This window comes from Odocoileus virginianus, chromosome 1 (assembly GCF_023699985.2).
Source record: "Odocoileus virginianus isolate 20LAN1187 ecotype Illinois chromosome 1, Ovbor_1.2, whole genome shotgun sequence".
NCBI classification, from domain to species: Eukaryota; Metazoa; Chordata; class Mammalia; order Artiodactyla; family Cervidae; genus Odocoileus; species Odocoileus virginianus.
Window position 1 is genome coordinate 19536007 of NC_069674.1, and position 23436 is coordinate 19559442.

Here is a 23436-nt window from a genome sequence, read left to right on the forward strand (position 1 = left end):
GTTTATTGAATAACAGTCAATAAATAAAAGTAATCCAATGAGTAATAAATAATTATTTAAATTATTTAAATAATAGTAAATTATTATTTAAATAATTTAAATAATAGTAAATTATTATTTAAATAATAAACACTAGATGATTAGTACTGTGTTAATACTTGCATGTATTATCTCTTTATATCCCCACAAAAACCCTATGAAGTGGATGGTCTTAGTTCCCCCATTTTACAGATAATGAAAACGAATGTTAGGAAGAATGAACAATATGTAAGATCATGTGGCTAATTAGCGGCAGACCTTGGATTTGACAGCGCAGCTGTGTAATGCTCAAGTCCACGCTCTTAACTGCTAAGCTCTGCTGCCTCTCACTGGCAGGCCTATCATGTTGCTGCGTTTACACAGAACGTGTGTTTTATTCACACGTATGTAGTATCGGTGCTGTGTCCAGTCCATCTTCGCCAGATACACATAAAATGCTTGGCATTTGGGGGGGGTACTTGTTGAACAGATAGAGAGCTGAACTTGACCTCTTTGAAAATGTATCCCTTTACCCTACATTTTCCCCTTTGAAAATGTATTCCCTGATGATACAAAAGGATGTTTATGATTAATCCAGGATAATCAGGAGGAGATGGAAATAGAAACAAGCGGATTGAGTATTGATAAAGATGCACATGGACCAGAGGAAAACACATCAAGATGCACTAAGAAATACAGAGGCAGAACTTTTTTTTTTTTTTTGGAGACAGGATTTCTTTGGTGGTCCAGTGGTTAAGGCTCTACATTTCCACTGCAAAGTGCACGGCTTCGATCCCTGGTTGGCGTCTAAGATCCCCCAGGCCATGCAGCATGCCAGAAAATTTTAAAGAAAGAAAAGAAATGCAGAAACAGAGGTAGAAAGGGATTGAAATAAAAGAAACAGAAAGAGAAGCAAAATGAATGAACATACCTATTCATTTTGTATCCCCATGACATGGGTAAAGAATAATAGACAGAAAAACAAAATGCTTGTTTGTTCAAATAGGTAATTGATTCAGAAGTACAGTTTAATTTGAGATATATACAAATAGCATTTTTCCTTAGAAACAAAACATTTAGGATTTTCACAGATTACCTGCTGAATTCATTCTGCCTATTGAAATTTTTTCTTCCCCTTTTAATCAAGTTCGGTCTAAAGTTACTAATTCATTTATGATACACGCTTTGTGGCTATTGGGATAATGCCTGGATTGGTGAGAACTCATCCCTTTGGTTCAATATAGTATCTTGTACTTTAGAGATATTCCATACTTTTTTGTACCGAATAGATACAATAGATAGTCTTTGGATTTTTATCAGATCTAAAGACTGAATGAAGTACTTCCTTTACCAACTCTAAAGTCTTCATCTTAAGGACTCAGAGTGAAAGTCAAGTGAAGGACAAGGGTTAGTTGCTCAGGCATGTCTGACTCTTTGCGACCCCATGGACTGTGCCAAAATCTTCTGTCCATATGCTTCTCCAGGAAAAAATACGGAGTATGTTGGACAAGGACAAGTGAATAGTAAAAAGATGCATAGGTTAAGGGTAGGACAAAGAAGGGAAGTATATTTTTGATATAACTAGGTTCCCAGTCTAGGGATGGCAGGCAAAATGATTTGAAATGCACTGGACTGCAAACCCTTGGAATGAGGTGTGAGCACAAGAGTCTCAAGGCAGTTGAGATGCAGTGAAGAACTGTCAGTCCCAAACCCTGAAAAGCCAGCATGGCCCAAAATATACAGTTATATGTTTAAGTAATCTTTTTGAAACTCTGTTTCTGAGGAATAAAATGTGTAAAGAAATCTGGTTTATTTTAATTTGTGGTTTTAACATCTGGTGAGAGTACAAGTTTTAAATTATTTATCATTGCAAAGTAGAACAGCACCTGCTAGTCAAACTCAATAACAACTAATTAAAATAACAGGGTATTTTTATTTGGAAAGGCTTTGTGGGTAAGAAGAGGAAAAGTCAACAGTCTCTTCTCTGTGTTACCATTTTCCCCACACTCTCCACAGGGGTACAGCATACAAAGGGAAAAAGCCTTCTTTAAAAACTATCAATGAATATCAGAATACATATTACATTTAAGGACATACGAGTATAGTTGCCTGATCACCACTTGGTTTTACACAGGTTGAAAAGCATTAAGCACACTTTTCCCAATTCTGTCATTCTGTTGGTCTATCCCCAGTGTCCCAAAATAAAGCTTGAAGCAGAGTAGAAGCCCAACAAAATTTGTTGAATGAGTGGGTGAGTGAATGAACGAGCTTGCAGCCCTGAGCTTTAGGGCCATTCCAGATCAAGGCTGAGTTCTTTTTTTTAGTTCTATAAACCCAAAGGAGAATTTGATCTTCTCCATCTTGACTCCAGGTACAATGCCAAAGCCCATAGAATCTTATTTTTCAAAATGGAAATCTGCCTTATTGTTTTATTTGCTTTTAAGCCAAGAAACACATGATCATTGTAAAAATTAGACAATACCAAAAGCTAAAGGAAAATAAAAATTACCGCCAATCCCCTACTCCAGTCACAGATGAAGAAGCCAAGTTTTAAACCTAAAAGAAGAGGGACTTGCCCAGGGTCTTATGCCCTTTCAGATGCTTTTAGATGGCGGTTAATTCCTGATTCTGGACATCTGTTTCCTGTGCACACCCTGAAATTTCCCATCAAAGTTGGCTGGACCATAAAGCCTGACCTTCACCATTTCCATAAATGATCAGATTTTACAAAATCCTATAGGGTGAACATGGGCTTGCTTAACAAATTACAGAATAACATAACTAAATTGTTTCCCTTAATAAGTACAAATATAAGGAAGTACTTAAGAATTTCTCTAAAAATAAGAAAAAAAAGGAAAGAAAGAAAGAAAGAAAGAAAAGGAGTCACATGAACTATAATATCCCTGAAGAAATGTAAGTTAAACAAGGGTAGTACAGATTTGTGTGAATTTGTTTTAGGTTACCTAATTAAGCTTTACTGGGTATATTTCTTTTACAATTGACTTTAAAGGAAGACGTATCCTTCCACACAAGCAAAAAACTGGAAGGAATGAACTGTGTAGATGTATGGAAAATTCTTAGGCAAAACTCTAAAAGAACCTAGCTCATTCACTGTAATTATAGTATGGGTATAACCACAAGTTCGTTCTATTATTCCTCTCCTGTTGAGTCCCCATTTCCCAATTGACACAACCAAGGAAGAAGTTAAGATACTGATCTAATCTGATGCCCAGCTTCCTGTACCCACTCTTGACTCCCTCTAGCCCCAATTCTGTTAGATCTGCCCCCTGGTCCTGGCCTGGTCTGTATTCTGATTCTGCTGTACTTTGGTTTCCTAGCATATCATGAGGAACATAAAGACGGAAGCTATGTCTATGTATATTTCACCATTTTTCACTGTTCCTAGCATAGTGCTGATGCTGAATAAACATTTGCGGGGTACAGCATCTTGTAGACTTTCAGGAGAAACTGAGGTCACATAACACATCATTGGAAAGGATAAGAGGTACACTCCAATGGGTCTGGACACCCCTACAAGACTTCCATGTACACTTATCATGGTTGCCCCATGTTCTCCTCCTCTCCCTGGTTTTTGTCTCCTGTGATGGTTTCCATTTCATCTTTTATTTTTTTTTTTTAAGATTATTTTTTCTTTTTTGATCTGGACCATTTTTAAAGTCTTTATTGAATTTGTTACAATATTGCTTCTGTTTTCTGCTTTGTTTTTTGGCCATGAGGCATGTGGGGTCTTAGCTCCCTGACCAGGGATTGAACCTGCACCCTGGGTGGAAGGCAAAGTTTCAATCACTGAGCCACCAGGGGAGCCCATCCATTATGTATATATGACCTCTCTCTGTCTCCACTTGCTTTCACATCACCATTGCTACCATCCATTTTCTGTTTTTGTGTTACCATTGCTACACTGAGTCTGCCCAAACTGACTTCTCCAATAATAATTTTTCTCCGTTTTTGAACAAAGATTGGAATGTCTATTTCTCAACACCTGACGGAAATCTCTTTTTGGATATGGTTTCTACCTGAAATTAAGCACTCTCCCCATGCCTACTCAAGCGTGCAACACTTCCCAGTTTCCCCTTCTAGTTCTCCAGACTTAAAATCTGTGGGATTGTCTTGAGTTTCTCCCTCTCCTGAAAGAGTTGCTAATTCTCCCTCTAAAGGTACTCACATTGATCTTCATTTCCATATTTGCTGCCCTGATTCGGTCTTCATCATCGGATGTTCAACACTAACCCTTCCAGTACCCCCACACTCTAGCCCACTATAGATAACATCCCCCAGTATGTTTTCATTCCTGGCAAAGTCTCTGTCTATTGCCTTTTATGTGAAATAGAAACACCCAAGATATACAAATCTAACTCATTCTTCCTGAAGCACTCAACAGTTTTCTCGCGCTGGGATTCCTATTCCCACCTCTGAGCTTCTGCAGATGTCACTGCCTCCTCTACACAGCCCCGCCTTGTATTCGTTCATCATCACCATTGTTAACTTCCTCCATGACTCTCCACTTCCAGGGAGCTTTTCCTGCCTAGTTTCATCACAGTATGACAACTACCTTTTCCTGGCATTACTTTTTAGTTCTGGCTATATTGCTCTGTTGTTTCTTACTTGTTTAGCTAAGGATAATGGTTTTGACAAATAATAACATACAAGAAAGATGGTACAAATTAGTCTGTTTGCAGGGCAGGAATAGAGATGCGGGTGTAGAGAACGGATGTGTGGACACAGTAGGGTAAGCGGACGGTGGGATGAACTGGGAAAGTTGCATTGACATATATACACGACCGTGTGTATAATAGCTAGCTAGTGGGAAGTTGCTGTATTGCATGGAAGCTCAGCTCTGTGCTCTGTGATGACCTAGAGGGGTGGGGTGGAAGGGACGCTCAAGAGGGAGGGGTACATGTACACATATAGCTGACTCATTTCATTGTACAGTGGAAACACACAACACTGTCATGCAATTACACTACAATAAAAAAAAAATAGTAACATATAGTTATGTGCCAGTACTAGTCTAGGCCATTTATTAAGTTCAATAATCTTCACAACAACCACAGAAACTACATAGATATATGCCTATTTACAAATAAGGCGGCTGTGGTGTAGAGAGAAGTCACTTGCTCATGGCCACAGAGCTCATAAGTGAGAGGTGGGATCTGAACCTACGGAGCCCAGATACTGTTCACGGTACCATGTGGCATACAGCAATCTACTCTGACCAACTTAATCAAAGGCAGTAACCTTACCTTCTTCTTTTGAATTCTCTACACAAATAAGTAGATACCATGCTTTAAATCCTAGAGGAAGGCACAGCAACTCATTCCAGTATTCTTGCCTTGAGGATCCCCATGGAGAGAGGAGCCTGGCAGGCTACCAGTCACAACGAGTCAGACATGACTGACGCAATTTAGCACATGCTTTAAACATATTTTGCTATCAGTGTAAGTTTCTAGTTTTCTACTACAGAATCACTAAGGTATTATCTTAGTACCATCTTTTGGAAGTACTAATATTATGAGGCAAAAATCTATTTGATTTTAAATAACTGTTTAACATTTTTCTTTCTGAGAATGCCTATTCTGCTTTCTCAAACAAATGTCTGAGTTAAGTCACATTAAATGCCGCTGTCCTTTGCTCCGAGGCCTAAAGATTTAAAAGATGCTTTTATGTCCTGTGCTTCATATGTCACTGCTTTATTTCTCCAACCTGCCCTTGAAAGTCAACACAACAGAGGCCTCACACAACACAACAACTTTCAATTAGAATCTCCACAATAACACACTCTGCCAGCTACTAACCCATAATATGTCCAATACTGGATTTGACTGCTTTTCTCATAAGAATAAAAATGTGTCCTGAGGTCCATCCGGCCTTATTGCCTTTATTCTTTCAGACCGAAGACTTCCATTTCCTAAATGGTTTCAGTATTCAATATTTGTCACTTTTTTTGGCATTTCAATATTACAAGTGATTTTAAAACTTTTATCCATACATTGTCATTTAAAAGTCTATGGATAATATGAAAAACACAAATTAAATCTCCAATCTCTCTTTTTCTTGATGTTTGTTTGCCCAGAATTTAGAGTCTTAATGGCTGGGAACATTTTCTATAATTGCTTTTGCAAACAGTTTAGTGTGCCATACATTTGGCCCTTGAGGCCAATGATCTTTCTTCGAGGCCTAAAACCAATATTGTGGATAACAGAACAGAGATACCTTACCTTTCTGCTTCCAGACGCATCTCTTCTCGCTTTTGCCTCCTGAGTTCTCTGCGACGTTCAAAATCATCCATGGTGTGGGTTCAGGTTTAGGGAGACCAGAGAATGTCTGGATCTAAAGGGGAGGAAGCAAAATCGATATCATAGATGAGTCATCTCAGCCCTTCACCATGATTTTATCCCTCTTTTCTTTATTCTTAATAAAAACACTTTAGAAGATGAATGAGGTAGCCAGGAATCAATTTCTGACTCCCAAGCCAAGCCATATCCTTTATGGGCTAAATTCAGTCCCATCCATGCAACTTAGAGACAAATAAGTAAAAATCCCAGAATCACAGTTTTTTTTTTTTTTTTTTTAAGCAAAGATCTTGAGACAGAGAGGTCTGATGACTTGAAATATTGCTGGGATCACCCGAAAGCTACTGAATGATATTGTTCTTTGTAACCTGCTGAACTACAGACCAAAGTGATAAAAATCAGTGAACAAAGAAAGAGGAAAGGGCAACACAAGTGAGAAAAAGAAAAGTGGCCAGAAAAGGAATGTCTGGGACTAAGAGAAAAGCAGAAGTAAAGAGAGAAATAAAATAATAGAAGCATCTAGGCATAATTTGCATATCCTAAAAGAATATTAATATCAGAATGATAATAAAGACCACAGCAAGAGCACCATGACTAAACAGCGCAGCAGCATTTGTCAAAGCAGTTACATATGATCAAACTGTTTTCAGAGCTCAGAAGTCGCCGCTCTTTGTAACCCAACCATTTTCTCCTTTCCTACCTCCTCCGTGATGGTTTTAATCCCAGAAAGATCTTCCCTTTCCAGCTCTTCAGCTGAGGAGTCCACTTTTCCTGCGTCTCTGTGCCATGGAGTCAAGTATTCCAGAATTCCCCTGCAGCCCCCAAACCCAAAATGACTACCAGAAAAGGGGAAGCGGGCTCTTTTTGTCCTAGCTTTGTTTACAGAGCTGTCAGTGGTTAGTTAAACTCGGCCTGGAATCTGGCATTTAAGGCCTGCTTGAAGATTGTTTCCTGTGTGGAGCGGGAGGCCTCCACTTCCTCTGGAATCCTAGACTCTGTGCTGCACTCAGATCACAAAAAATATTTTCCAGCCCTTTCTCTGCACATGAGACAAGCCATTTGCCCTGCGTAAGAAGAGAGGGACATGCAAAACCTGAAGCCATCCGCTAATGGCATCTTTGTGTGGGGGAGTGAAAAGCAAAACTTAGACTTTCAAGCCAAGTTCAGAAACCTTCTGAAATCACTAGATACTTTTATTTTTCCAAGCATTTCCCCCCTTAAAAAAAACCCACAAAAACAAAAATAAAATCTCAGCCAACCAAAACAAAACGATGCAACGTTTGAATTCCCCCTCCCTTCTTATTCCCTAAGGTATTATTTATACTGCTCATAAATCCTTTAGAAATTCAAATTCGGGTGTTTATTTGGGGATTTTTGATTTTTCAGTGTTTTTCTATCTGCCTCTTACAAAGAGTTCTTTCCAAATACTTAGCTAGTTATAAAGGGAAAAAATCAGTTTTCTTTTTTAAAAAAATTACTTCAGTAACCAAGAGAAATTTTCTTTATATTTTTCAGTCTGATCTCTCCATAGTTATCAGAATGGGGAAAAAAAAAGAAAGTGATTCAAGGGTCTCCTGAGAGGCCATGTGTCTCCCTGGGGTGGGCTCCTGTTCTGAGCACAATGCAGGGTGGGTGAGGGCAGCCCTGTGGGCAGTGGGACCCAACCTCCACGACTTGAGTGCTGGGTGAAGTGAGGGCAAAGGCTTCTCCTTCCTTTCTTCAGTGAAGTCTTTTTGTTGTATATACACCACTTCTGGAATAACTATAGCAACAGCAAACAGAAACAGGAGAAAGAGGTTCTGTCTGTAAGCAAACAATTTCACTTTTCTTAATTTATCTGAGTAGCTTGAAGAGCAGCCTCTAAGCCTCTGGGTCTCGCTCCAGCCTCATTAAGCCGAGGAGTCGTGCTGGTGGTTTGCTGGCAGTGGCGGCTGGGTTTTTTCTCAGATTATACCTCTAGCGCAGGTGAAACAAACATTTCCAAGCAGGCCGAAGATGCGCACGGCTGGCAGAGCCAAGCAGCATCCTGGAGCATTCGGGAAGTGCAGTTAATCAACATCATGTGGTCACTGTGGTTGGCCACCCTCACAGGCTCTCGACCCACGCAAATTTTTTCCCCGACCCATTCCCTCCTCCTATCCTCGACTTTTATCGTGTCTGTTAGCCACTCAGTCATGTCCAACCCTTTGTGACCCCACGTCCTGGAGCCTGCCAGGCTCCCCCGTTCAGGAGATTCTCCAGGCAAGAATACAGGAGTGGGTTGTTATTCCCTTCTCCAGGGGATCTTCTGACCCAGGGATCGAACCCAGGCCTCCCGCATTGAAAGCAGATCCCATCTTTTATTATTTGGGTGTTTTTCTTCTTCAATCATGTAGGAACTCTACCTGGCCAGGTGTTTGCTCATTGAATGAAGTAAGGCACTAGGAGGAAGAGACAGGGAGTGAGCGCTCAATGGAGCATCGACACACATGATGCCTTTCTGGGCCCTGCTTTGCGGGTGTGCAACCCTTGAGGCGGTGGAAGAAGTGCATTTCTGTACCGGGTGGCGTGGGATGACTCTCTTTTGGGACACGTGCTGTGTTTGGGGGGAAGTTGTCTGTGCTTGTGAAAACGGCTCTTTGCTGGTCCCACTGTAGGATGGAGCTGGAAGTCTTCTCCATCCTCACACCCTTATATCAGCACAGAGCTTCTCTGAACCTCCCTGGCACTGTTCCTCATCAGGAGAGCCAGGTCTGGGGAGAATTGTAAGTGAATTTTCCCCCCTTTTGGAAGCAGCAGCTCCCATGTCCTCAGCTAGGAATCTCTCATTTCCTCCCTGACCCCCGGTTGATGCTGAACTCCTTCCAGTAACATTGGACAGGAAACAAACTCTTCATCAAGCAAGTGATGACATGTCAAGGCAGAGAGCTTCTGTAAACAGCGGAGCTTGTGAGCTCGTGAGCGTCGCAAGTGGACAGAGTAGCTTAAAAGACAGACGCAGACGAAGGGAGGTATGTATCCACGAATGTGACAGATGGGTTCTTGAAAAGCTTTAAGAAAATCTAAATTTTTGTGCTGGGGAGATTGTAGTCATGCTACTGAAGAACCTTGTTGCAACTCCTTTTGTCAAGGGAGAAAAAGCATTTTACAAAGGCAGGAGAACCATCACCTACTGATAAACCTGTCTTTTCAATATGGGTTCTCAAATACTAGATTTTCTTAAAATAGGGCATGTCTGTGCTGGTACAATTAAGGAGTAAGTCAACTTCAGAGATTTCAGATCACTTAACATGCTGCCCTTCCTTTGGGTAACGGCGCTATCAAGCCGGTGACTCAGGTGAATGGCGCTGTGAGTGGACCTCCTGTTGTGTCTGCCACGGTCTCTCCTCCATGCCAGAGCATCCTGAAGCTTCCTCCTTCCCTTTCCTTCTCTCTGCTTTCTTTTTCCCTCTCAACTTCTTTTTGGGGGATGGGGAGATATTTATCGATACTTCTTCTATCATTTCCTTTTTTCATGTGTCTCATTCTGTGATAACGCCTTTGTTTCCTCCCTTCTTCATTTCCCTCTCTGTATTGGGAATTAAAGTCTACTTATTAAATCCAATCTAGGATTATTTTCCTTAAAAACATTGAGTTTAATTTCCAATGTGCATCTTTCAATCACGAATTCTAACTATTATTATATTTTACCTTTGCAAAGTTTTTTTTTTTTTTTTCCTTTATGGGTATGTGGCCTTCACTAGAGATATTACCTGAGATACCTTTATGCGGAGAACTAGTTTCTGCTTTAGTTTGGGACAGGGTTGGTAGCAGGTAGGAAGTCATCTTAAATGTGTATGTGTGTGCACATATGTGGGTGTGTGTGTTTGTGTGTGAGTGTATGTGCATGTATTAGTATGTGTATTCACACATAGGCGCACAGGTGTAAAGATAGTCAAGGCAGTTAGGTGGTAGTTAGCTGACCAGTACTCCATTATTAGGGGGAGAAATCTGTAGAGAAAGCTAAGTTCTATCTACCTTGAAATCATCATAAAGTTAATGGTGAATTATTGCAGGAGGTCCTTGGAATCCGGGGCAGTGCCAACACTGGTCTCAGAACACATCAAGAATAAAATCTATTGTGTCAGGGATGCTAAGTCAATGCAACTTCCAAAAGTAACCAATATGAATCAAATATGTGCTATGTGCTGGATCGTATTTTTTAAATTAAAAAAGAATTTCTTTTTAATTATTTTTTAGTGTAGTTTTAAGTTGAAGGAACAACAGACATGGAACAATGAACTGGTTCAAAATAGGGAAAGGAGTACATCAAGGCTGTATATTGTTACCCTGCTTATTTAACTTATATGCAGAGTACATCATGTGAAATTTCAGGCTGGATGAATCACAAGCTGAATCAAGATTGCTGGGAGAAGTATCAATAACCTCAGATATGCCTATGATACCACTTTAATGGCAGAAAGTGAAGAGAAACTAAAGAGCCTCTTGATGAAGGTGAAAGAGGAGAGTGAAAAAGTTGACTTAAAAGTCAACATTCAAAAAACTTAAGATCATGGCATCCAGTTCTATCACTTCATGGCAAATAGATGGAGAAAATGTGGAAACAGTGTCAGATTTCACTTTCTTGGACTCCAAAATCACTGTGGACAGTGACTGCAGCCATGAAATTAAAAAACACTTGCTCCTTGAAAGAATAGCTATGACAAACCTAGTGTATTAAAAAGCAGAGACATAATTTTGCCAACAAAGGTCTGTATAGTCAAAGCTATGGTTTTTCCAGTAGTCATACATGGATATGAAAGTTGGACTATAAAGAAGGCTGAGCACCGAAGAACTGATGCTTTTGAACTGTGGTGCTAGAGAAGACTCTTGAGAGTCCTTTGGACAGGAAGAAGATCAAACCAATCAATCCTAAAGGAAATCAAGCCTGAATATTCCTAGGAAGGGCTGAAGCCAAAACTCCAATACTTTGGCCTCCTAAAGCAAAGGACTAATTCATTGGAAAAGACCCTGATGCTGGGAAAGATTGAGGGCAAGAGGAGAAGGGGGCGACAGAGGATGATATGGTTGGATGGCATCGCTGACTCCATGGACACGAGTTTGAGCAAACTCAGGAAGATAGTGAAGGACAGAGAAGCCGGGTGTGCCACAGTTCATGAGATCACAATGAGTTGGACTTGGCTAAGCAACTGAACAGCAACATAGTTTAAGGAAAAATTGAGCAGAAAGTACAGAGTACCCATATATTCCCTCACTTTTACCCCCACCCAGTGTTTCTGTGTTTGCACTGAACTGTGTATTCCCCACCAAAAGATATGTTGAAGTCCTAACCTCCAGCACCTCAGAATGTGACCTTGTTTAGAAATTGTGTCTTTGCACATGTAATCAAATTAAGACGAGTATTAGGATGGGCCCTAATCCTGTATGACTGGTGTCCTTATAAAAAGGGGAAATTTGGACATAGAGGCAGATAGACACAGAGGGAAGATCATGGGCAAACACATGAGAATATGGTGGGGCAGGAATGCCTCAGGCTATGAGCAGCTAGGAGTGAGACGTTCCCAGGGGTCTTCAGAGGGACTCTGCTGACACTTTGATTTCCAGTCTCTGGACCTATGAGATAATAAATTTCTATTCTATTTTTTTTTCATTTATTTTTATTAGTTGGAGGCTAATTACTTTACAATATTGTAGTGGTTTTTGTCATACATTGACATGAATCAGCCATGGAGTTACATATATTCCCCATCCCGATCCCCCCTCCCACCTCCCTCTCTACCCAATCCCTCTGGGTCTTCCCAGTGCACCAGGCCCGAGCACTTGTCTCATGCATCCAACCTGGGCTGGTGATCTGTTTCACCCTAGATAATATACATGTTTCAATGCTGTTCTCTCGAAACATCCCACCCTCGCCTTCTCCCACAGAGTGCAAAAGTCTGTTCTGTACATCTGTGTCTCTTTTTCTGTTTTGCATATAGGGTTATCATTACCATCTTCCTAAATTCCATATAGATGTGTTAGTATGCTGTAATGTTCTTTATCTTTCTGGCTTACTTCACTCTGTATAACGGGCTCCAGTTTCATCCATCTCATTAGAACTGATTCAAATGAATTCTTTTTAATGGCTGAGTAATATTCCATGGTGTATATGTACCACAGCTTCCTCATCCATTCGTCTGCTGATGGACATCTAGGTTGCTTCCATGTCCTGGCTGTTATAAACAGTGCTGCGGTGAACATTGGGGTGCACGTGTCTCTTTCAGATCTGGTTTCCTCAGTGTGTATGCCCAGGAATGGGATTGCTGGGTCATATGGCTAAGCCACCCAGTTTGTCGTACTTTGTTACAGCAGTCCAACAGACTGATAAAGCCCATTACTAAAATCATGCAGTGGTACATTTGTTATAATTAATGAGATAATATTGATTTGTTGTTTTCGTCACTCAGTCACTAAGTTGTGTCTGACTCTTGGTGACTTCATGGACTGCGTTACACCAAGCTTCCCTGTCCTTCACTGTCTCCGGAGTTTGCTCAAATTAATGTCCATTGAATCAGTGATGCTATCTAACTGTCTCATCTTCTGCTGCCCTCTTCTCCTTTTGCCTTCAATCTTTCCCAGGATCAGGGTCTTTTCCAACTCTCACGTCCATACATGACTACTGGAAGAATTGTAACTTTGACTATACAGACCTTTGTCAGCAAAGTGATATCTCTGCTTTTTAATATGCTATCTAGGTTTGTCCTAGCTTTCCTTCCAAGAAGCAAGCGTCTTTTAATTTCTTGGCTGCAGTCACATCTGCAGTGATTTTGGAGCCCAAGAAAAGAAAATCTGTCACTGCTTCTACTTTTTCCCCTTCAATTTGCCGTGAAGTGTTGGGATTGGATGCCATGATCTTAGTTTTTTGAATGTTGAGTTTTAAGTCAGTTTTTTCACTCTCCTCTTTCACTCTCATCAAGAGGCTCTTAAGTTCCTCTTTGCTTTTTGCCATTACAATGGCATTATCTGCATATCTGAGGTTGTTGATATTTCTCCTGGCAATCTTGATTCCAGCTTGCGATTCATCCAGTCTGGCATTTCACATGATGTACTCTGCATATGTTAAATAAACAGGGTGACAATATACAGCCTTGTTGTACTATTTCCCCAATTTTGAACCATTCCATTGTTCCATGTCCAGTTCTAGCTATTGTTTCTTGACTGGCATACATGTTTCTCAAGAGGCAGGTAAGGTGGTCTGGTATTCTCATCTCTTAAAGAATTTTCCAGTTTGTTGTGGAAACTTCCAGTTTGTTTGTGGAAACACAAAGGCTTCAGCGTATTCAATGAAGCAGAAGGAGATGTTTTTCTGGAATTCCCTTGCTTTCTCTATGATCCAACTAATATTGGCAATTTGATTTCTGGTTCCTCTGCCTTTTCTAAACCCAGTTTGTACATCTGGAAGTTCTTGGCTTATGTACTGCTGAAGCCTAACTTGAAGGATTTTGAGCATAACCTTACTAGCATGTGAAATGAGCACAATTGTTCAGTAGTTTGAATATTCTTTTGCACTGCCCTTCTTTGAGATTGGAATGAAAAGTAACCTTTTCCAGTCCTGTGGTCACTGCTGAGTTTTCCAAATTTGCTGACACATTGAGTGCAGCACTTTTACAGCATCATCTTTTAAGTTTTTAAATAGCTCACCTGGAATTCTATCACCTCTGTTAGCTTTTAAGGTTCATGTTTACATTAAGTTTCATACTTTGGTACATTCTAAGGGTTTTGCCAAACACATAATATTATGTATTCACCATTACAGTATCAGACAGAATAGTTTCAATTCAGTCATGCATTTTTGCCTCAAATTTCAATCCCCTTATGCCTTTCCTGAGGACTCCAGTTTGGTGGTGATATCTTACTCCTTGGATATCCATCATTCAATTTTGGTAATTAATAATGTATTGCCTTGGCCTGGATTATTAGTTGTTCTAACTAGTACTTAAATATGTTACTGGTAATTTACTTTCACATGCTTTCATTCTTAAGGCCACTTATGAATAGATACAGCCTTCTAAAAGCTCTTTTCACTCTTGGGACATAGCAGGCATTCAGGAATTTTAGATGATTTGAACTATTAGATTTTTATTCTTGATTTTACCATGCTAAGAGTAAAAAATGTAACTCAAGCTGAATCATCTCTATGGTTTACTGACTGATTAGTGTTTACAAAGTGAATTGAAGACCTAGGTAATAGGCTATATATGAATCTCAAAAGTTATATAAACCCTCATTTGCAGTAGTTACACAGTAGATCTGGCAGTGTTTTCTTTCTGACAATAGAAAATGAACTTTTGTCCTTTAAAAAAAAATCAATTTATCAACCTGCTTTACTCTTTTCTCAACTAAATAGTTCATTTGGGACTCAAAAACCAAATAAACACATGGATTCTAATATACAGTTTGGACTTAACTTTAGCTCAATCTTCACCATTTTGCTCCAAAAATCCGTGCTACTTTTAAAAAAAATGCAATTACCAAGACACATGTGTGAAGACCAGGAACACAGAAATAAAGACGAATGGGATCAAACTGAGGAACTCTGCCTCCTTAAGTTGTTTCTTTTCTCTCATCGGTGGAACACAGAACCCAAGGCCCTCCTAAGAGCAGATTAACATGTTATGACCTGTTTTTTCTTTCCTCTTTGCTCAGTCTTTCATCATTACTTTTTCCTCTATTCATAATTTCTCCACTTGCAAAACAGGAGAACAGAAGTCTTAATGTTACCAAAATCAATGTCTTCATGGCCTCCTTTCCACCTTAGGAGGAGTGGACACTGGGCGTTTTAGATTTTTGAAGGGATGGTGTCTATCTACACTGGCCTTCACACTGGGGAAGACCACACACTTTGGAATTTTATGTCTCATCTCCAAGCGTTACTACCCATTTGGAGCACTTTAAGTTGTTCACAATCCTGTGGCATTTCACTGTTTGATCTTCCCAAGTAAGAAAAGTAGATTCACCTCCATTTAAAGAAAGAAGACTGAGATAAATAGGACTGTGGCATCAGCTCCTGCACCACAGCCCGCCAGTGGAAAACCCGGACTGGTATTTAGACTAACCTCTAAACCAAGCTGAAAAGTCTTCTTGTAAGAGAGAAAGAATTAAAACTTGGGAATACTATTCCTTTGGAACCCTTTTCGAGAGTTTGAAATACTCTTTCACAGCAAACTCCAGGAGAATTAGACCAAAAGACACAGAACAGAACACATCAAATCAGCAAAGGCATATGGTCACTGTTGCTCTCTTGGCCCAGAAAGAAGAGAAAAGCATCAAAAGTCATGGGAGTGAATGCTACAGCAAAGACAGAAATTCTCCACCAATCTATGCCCAGGTGAGAAAAAAATGCATAGCTATAATTTAGAAATTCCTAAATGTGCTTTCTAAATGCATACCTGATAACAGAGGCTAATTCTGATGTCACATCAGGATAGGATCCTTGTCCCAGTGGACCTATCCTAGAATGGGTAGGGCTACTGAGAAAATGTGAACCCAATTACTGGAAATAGCCAGGTAGAGGTGAAATGGCCATCTGTTTAGGGTTGTAGTGGAAAGCTATTTTTTGAGATTCTAAGGCTGTGTTGCTCAATATAGTTGTCACTAGTCATAGGAGGTGATTTAAATTAATCAAAATTAAGTAAAATTAGAAATTCAGTGCCTCTGTCTCACCAGCCCCATTTCAAGTGCTCTGTGGCCACATGTGTCTAGAGGCCACATCTGTCTTCCACATAAGACAGTGCAGAGAACATTCCATCATCACAGAAAGTTCTATTGGACAGCCTGCTGTAAGGCCTTCCAACTCCTAATATGAAGTGACTTTACCATGGTGTTATACAGTTCAGAGATGTGGTCTCTGTCTTCAAAGACCTTATATCTCCTAGAGTAGATGGAATAGAAATGAAGGGTGTGGTATGGGCCAGCCTCTCAAAGCAGGGATGTGCTCATTTAATCCTCTCATTAGTAACTTCTTTGTTGACCTATGGGAGATCTTTCAGATCTGCAGTCTTGCTGTTCTGAGCACACTTGCAACTGAGAAAGGGAAATGACTGCTCAGTGAATGCAAAAGAAGCTGAGACACTGTCTGAAGAGAGATCACACTTCGAATTGCATAACAAGACCCAAGAGTGGCTTACATGGAACAAAAGGTCAGAGGCCATAGGGCTTCACCAATTATAAACATGGTACGGAGGTCACCATATTTTACATAACAGTAGTTTTACTTGTGCATGACTCTCTGGCCTTTCCAGTCTACTCAGCTATAAAAATATCAGCAATCTATGAGTCTGCTCTTCATGATTGGTTTCTCATCTAACATTTCCAATTTAGTGATCAACAACAAGATCCAGAGCCTTAGCTAGGTATCCTGCTAGTACATTAGTAAGGTGACAGAGTTTAGATGTGCTCAGCTGTGTCTGACTCTTTGTGATACTATAGACTGTAGCCCTTGGAAGAAAAGCTACGACAAACCTAGACAGCATAGTAAAAAGCGGAGACATTACTTTGCCAACAAAGGTTTGTATAGTCAAAGCTATGGTTTTTCCTAGTCATGTATGGATGTGAGAGTTGAACCAAAAAGAAGGCTGAGTGCTGAAGAATTGATGCTTTTGAACTGTGGTGTTGGAGAAGACTCTCAAGAGTCCCTTGGACAGCAAGGAGATCAAACCAGTCAATCCTAAAGGAAATCAGTCCTGAATATTCATTGGAAGGACTGAGAATGAAGCTGAAGCTCCAATACTTTGGCCACCTGATGCAAAGAACTGACCCACTGGAAAAGATCCTGATGCTGGGAAAGACTAAAGGGAGGAGGAGAAGGGGACAACAGAGGATGAGATGCTCGAACGGCATCACCTAATCAATGGACGTGAGTTTGAGTAAGCTCCAGGAGATGGTGAAGGACAGGATGCCTGGTGTGCCGCAGTACATAGGGTCACAAAGAGTTGGACATGACTGAGTGACTGAACAATAACAAGACTGTAGCTCAACAGGCTCCTCTGTCCATGGGTTTTTCCCAGAAAGAATATGAGAGTGGGTTGCCATTTCTTCCTCCAGGGGATCTTTCCAACCCAGAGATTGAATCCTTGTCTCTCACATCACAAGCAGATCCTTCACCACTGAGCCCATGGGGAAGCCCATGGCAGGGCTTCCATTTACACTGTAAATGTAATTTTACACGTTGTAAATGTGTAAATGTAAATGTAAATTTACACAGCACTGTAAATCCATTTACACTGCTGGGAAAAATTCAACAGTATGCCCTAGTGGTACTTAGGACTGGTGACATTTTTGTACATGAAGGACATGCTATTACAATCAGGGGATTAATTATTCCTTAGTAAATTATTCAACATCTATTCATCAGGATCATCAAATGCACTTACTGTGTTTTAGAATTTTGAAGCAAGTTAGAGAATATATTCTAGGAGTTTGTAATCTAAGATGATAAGCTTTGAAACCAAACTGAGGGACATTATCCATTATGTCCCTTGAATGTAATAGATACACAATATAACATATAAATTAACATATAAATCTAAACATATACATTAACAAAGTTAAATAATAAATTGAAAAGTGCCTAGACTGCTTCCTTCTTCCTTTCTCATGAATCATTTAGATAGTAGTTTCACCCATTTGTTAGTTTGGGAATTTCTGGACTTTCCTTCAAATAAAGAATGGCTCAGAGTGCAAGCCCGCTTATGACAAGCAGAGATGACAGGATCTCTGAATCTTGTATTCACTGACATGAGTGTTTACTGATACCTGTATTATTGGAGCTTGCATTTTAATTACTGAATACATATCTGTCTTCCCTAGAAGGCTGTATGGAGAAGGAAATGGCAACCCACTCCAGTATTCTTGCCTGGAGAATCCCTCGGGCAGAGGAGCCAGGAAGGCTATAACCCAAAGGGTTGCGAAGAGTCGTACACGACTGAGCAACTAACACACAGAAGGCTGTAATCTCCTAGTGATTATCACTCATTTTTGTCAACCCTCAAAGTTTTTAACTATTTTTTTTTCCTTATAGTCAGCACTAAGTTCACACTTGTTGAATTAAAGTAAGTTCCAGGGCATTGCTTATTTTGGGATTTAATTGGTAAACAGAGGAACTTGGCTAAGACATGATCAAAAGGTCTTGCCTCCAGTTGAACTCTTCGTAACCTTGGGGATGGTGGTTCACTACGAAGCTCTATCTTATTTTGTAGTTGTGGTTGTTTTCTTCTAGTGGAAAAGAAACTTGTCTTAGAAAGACATTCTGGTTTCTGGAAAGAAGGGTATTAGGCCTTTGTAACTGAGGGAATTTCTGGGACGTTCAAAGGAAAAGGAGAAAGAAGAGATAACAATGAATAAGAAGAGAATCAGAGTTGAACACATCAAATTTCCAAGGCCTTTGGAGATGCCTTGCCACTCCTCCATCATAATTAGAAAACACTGACATTCAGAGCTGATTTAAATGCTTCCATCAGTCTAAAAAAAAAGTGTTGCCTGATTTTACTCTGTGACTATGCTTGGTAATTAGAAACATAAGGCACTGTTCTGGATGTTTTCTCGGGAACCCACCCTCCCAGGCTTGGTGTCACTACCCATTGGCTACAGGACCTTTATCTTTTCTCACCATCTCTCTTAGGAGCTCCTACCCAGGTCACAGGAAGAGTGTGAGGTTGCCATGGGCATTCCTGGAAAACCTGGAGACCTCCGGCACCACTTCAGACTCTAAAATACACTGAAGAAACTCATTTTGCCTGCCTGTTCCCTTACTGAAGCTCTATAAATCTGTATTGCATTTGGAAGGCAGTAGTTCAACTATGGCAAGATAAGCATTCAAACCAGAAGAATAAAAAGAAGGATCGTTGCAATGACCAGCATGAAATAACATCCTTATTTGTTTCTGAAAACAAGAAAGTGATTTCAACAGTGTCTTCTAGAGTACCTCACACTCTTGCTGGGAAATCTACTATTTCGCAAAATGTGGATCAGAATATGATCTAAGAAGCAGCAGCAGGAGCAGTTTTTTAATTCTGAGAAAATTCACAAAGAAAATGGAAAAATACTTGTAATCAAGGGCTTCAACTCAGCAGTCACCTAGCTTGTCAAATTAAAACATGTGGCAACCACCTGACAAGCATCTTGAAACAACGATAACGTCTTGTTTTTCTACCTGACCTGTAATCTCTTCGGAGCACATTTGCATTTTCCAAATTTTCACACTTAAACAATGCTGTCCACACCATGTATAAAGATGACTAAGCAACTCTGTATTAAGTAACCAAAGTGAGTCCTGCCAGCTTCAGAATAATTAAGTTTCTGCAGTCTAATATAAACAGTTCCAAGAACTACATGCGGCCTACCAAAAGTATATATTACAAGTAGTCAACACTGAAGCCAGCTGGCAGACAGATCAACCTATTAAAGTAGAATTGTTCAGAATTCAGAGTATTATTTTTCTTTCCTCCCATTATTTTTTCGGCATCCAACTTTGTTTCTTTGGGAATGTTTTCAAGTATACAAAGCAAGAAAGTGTTGTGGAATTGCAACTCCTGTAAACGAATGAGAATTTCTCTTGAGATTCTTTAGAACTCACAAGTAAGTCCCATTTCAATCCTGTCTACACAGACAGTAACAGTGAAACAGAGCAAGTGAATCCACTTTGTCCCCACTCAGCTAAAGTGTTGGTACTTTGCTTGACCACCAGAAAAGTAAACAGTGACCACCAGACAAGTGAATGAGCACACAAAGCCACATGCCCATCAGACAACTGAAACAGCTTTCTGACTGTAGATCTTTATACTGTCTCTACCAGGGAGCTTTCTGGATCAACAATTATTACAAACAAGGTTAATGTCATAGGTTTAATCCTTCCAGGAACGAGTTAACTATTTGAGAGGGGAAAAAAGTTCTAAACTGTTGCCATGTGCTTTGACATTAATCTTGGCCAGCTACATTGCAGATGTAGCTGACATTTTCAGTTGAGAGAACATAGAGATGATTAGACCAACCCATCCCACCATAATCTTCAGAAGAGAGTATGCTCAAATGAATGGGAGTGCATCATCACACAAAAGGCTTCTCTACATTCAACTGAATTTTAAGTCCTAATGTCTTCTTCACTATGTTTAAATTCATGTATATTCGAGAGATGCTGAAACTGAAGCCCCAATACTTTGGCCACCTGATGTGAAGGGCCGACTCATTGGAAAAGGCCCTGATGCTAGGAAAGCTTGAAGGCAGGAGGAGAAGGGGACGACAGAGGAGGAGATGATTGGAGGGCATCATGGACTCAGTGGACATGAGTCTGAGTAAACTCTGGGAGATAGCAAAGAAGAGGGAAGCCTGGTGTGCTGCAGCGCATGGCGTCGCAAAGAGTTGGACACGACTGAGTGACTGAACAACAATGACAGCATATTCAAGACTGGCAAAGGCTCTACATCCATCATCACAATCAAAACTTCAAAAACAACATTCAGCAAATATTATGAATTACCATTTGCTATCTTGCTGGGTGTGGCAAAGAGGTTGTGAATGCAACTACTCTGCCCTCATTGTGCTTATAGTCTGATGGTGGAAACAGGCAATAAATCAATAAAATATAAACTGGGGCGGGGTTAGGAAAGGAAAATCTAAGCTGCTATGAGAGAGAACTACAGGAATGACTCGTGGTTTTCTTTGTTCTTGTTTTTCTTTTTGCTTTTTAATATATTTTTTGCCAACTTTTAATTTTGTATTGGGAAATAGCCAATTAGCAATGTTATGATAGTTTCAGGTGGACAGTGAAGGGACTCAGCCATACATATACATGTATCCATTGTCCCCCAAAGTCCCCTCCTAACCAAGCTGCTACTTAACATTAAGCAGAATTCTAACTCAAGGTTTCCTTTGGGTTAAAATAAGATTTAAGAAGTAATAGCTTTTTCAAAAAAGAATAATGTTAATACACTACAGACAAGCATTGATAAAGGGAACATAAATATATGAGACTGAGGTTTGTATTTATTAAATATATATCAGCATCTAGATTATGCCAGGCACTTTCTCTTCTAGGTGTTGATAAATCGAACTTGTCTCTACTTTTCTGTCCTAAAAAAGTGAGTGAAGAGTAAAGTAGCTAGTTAGATTTGAAGGGTGGTGAACTATTCTCACCCTTTCTTTCCAACTTCAGATCCTATGTAATTAATGTAAATATAATGACCTATCAAAAAATGTGATCTGCCAGAACTGATACAGACATAGGGAATCCACTTAAGATATTAATTTCACATGGCTAGAGTGGAGGGCATCTTTCTAGAAACCACCCAACTCAGTGACCTTCCAACAACAAAAGCATGTTTCTCACTCACCACTGGGCAGAAATTTGTTGATTTGAATGTAGCTGGTTCACTTTGTTTTTTCAAATTTTGGTTCATGATTCCAAGAAATGAACAACCCATAATAAATTTACTCCAGTGGCAGAACATCTCATGACCAGCTTTCCTACTTTGAATACCACAAGCAGACCTTTAATTTGTTGACACACAGCCCCTGGACATTCATGAAAACAAGATGTTCTCTTGCTGCTTTTTAAGTTAAACAGATTTAAGTCAGGGTCTCAGCTGAATTTCAAAAACAGATGTTCCATAGCAGAAAGGCTGAACTGACCCCAGCAATAAGAGGCTGTTTCACTTGAACTTGAATATTCTTTTGTTAGTAGGACAAGTGATCAAATCCTGGAACTGAAAACAGGAGCAACCCAGGGTTTACTACTATCTCCATTCAATGACTGCCCTGTGGGTCTGGGAAGACTGGCATCCAGGAATCTTGGTTTGGGGAATAAGCTGAAGCTTGGGAGATTTAGGTGCCTGGGTTATGAAGGGGTTCGTGAGGAGGGATGGTCTTTCCCCAGCACCCCCCCACCCCGGCAAAGCCACCATCCTGTTTCCCTGTCCACCTTAGGGGCCCTACATGTAACGACTCCACTGTACCCACCACCTCTCCTGACCCCACAGTCAGGCCACTTCCTTAGTCCTGCAACAATCCAGCTAGTATTTTTGCATCTGGGCCTTTGTCCCTATTTCCTCTCTTTTATAACCTGCAGTGCCCTCCATTCCTTCTGCAAATCCCATATATTTTTCTACAGTGTAGCTCAGTCTTCTCTTTACTCTAGAAGCATCCTGTCTTTCAACTCTGTAGCATTGTTAGCACTGTTCTTTTTGATGGTCAATACTATACAGCTTTGTTACTCAAATGTGTTATAACCTCTGTTTCTCTGAGCAACTGTGAAGCTGCTCCATGTCAGGGCCTGCATCTCCTTTGGTATCCCTTCGCAGTGCTGGGTGTTTTGCTCTGCCTTTATAGATACATGAGAATGGTTGCTGAACTGAACTTACTGAAAAACTTCTGGCCTAAAAATCCAAGTTCCAAAAATTCTGCACGTCTGGCCATTAATACCCTTTACGCTTTCTGGGCACCTTATAGAACTGTACTTGTTGGCTTCCTTGTGGTCAACTTCAGCCAAGTGACTAGTTCTGGCCAATGACTTGTGAGCGGAAGTATCCTGTCACTTCTGGGGCAGACCATTTACTTGTTGATATGAGATCCTTCAGAGTATTTTTTCTCTCTGCCCTGGGGTCCGCAAGTAAGGATGGCAATGATGTGGACAAGAGACCCCTGCCTATCCAGGGTTAGAGAGAAAGCACGAGTGAGCAACTTTTGTGTTGAAGTCACTAAGATTTTGAGTGGTCCCCAACCCCAGCATAACCTAGCTTGCCATGACTGACATAGCCATGGTTAAGCTAGTCCATGACAAAAATGATCTTGTGATATTAGGTACTGCTTCATGAAGGTGTTTATTCAACTTACTGATTTTCTGTTTCTGTTCTATGGCTTCTAACATAGAAATAGGAATGGGCAAGTTAATCAGGTAGGGCTTCAGGGAGTGGAAATGGCTCATTGGCCCCATCTGCCTACTCCAGTGAGTCATAAAACTACCGCTAACTGCAGGAGTGCTCATGTGTTATGTGTTCATTCACTTATACCAGGAATGACAAACCCAAATGCTTTTAAGGACCCAAAAGGTAAATACTTGGGGAGTGGTGGCCTGTGGGGAAATGGAGAATGCATG

General features: G+C 40.3%; 1 protein-coding gene across 7 annotated transcripts in view; it reads right to left on the reverse strand.

Moving 5' to 3' along the window:
• CALD1 (caldesmon 1) overlaps window positions 1-23436 on the reverse strand; it is a 227327-nt gene that overhangs the window by 97585 nt on the left and 106306 nt on the right. For 6 of the 7 annotated variants that reach the window (XM_070465548.1, XM_070465543.1, XM_070465537.1 and 3 more), the window contains one exon: window positions 6258-6369. In XM_070465548.1, the coding sequence (XP_070321649.1) occupies window positions 6258-6328 (71 nt within the window). In that variant the 5' untranslated portion in view covers window positions 6329-6369. Of the gene's footprint in view, window positions 1-6257; window positions 6370-7032; window positions 7390-23436 lie in introns of those variants that run through there. The other variant, XM_070465552.1, reaches the window with a different exon arrangement.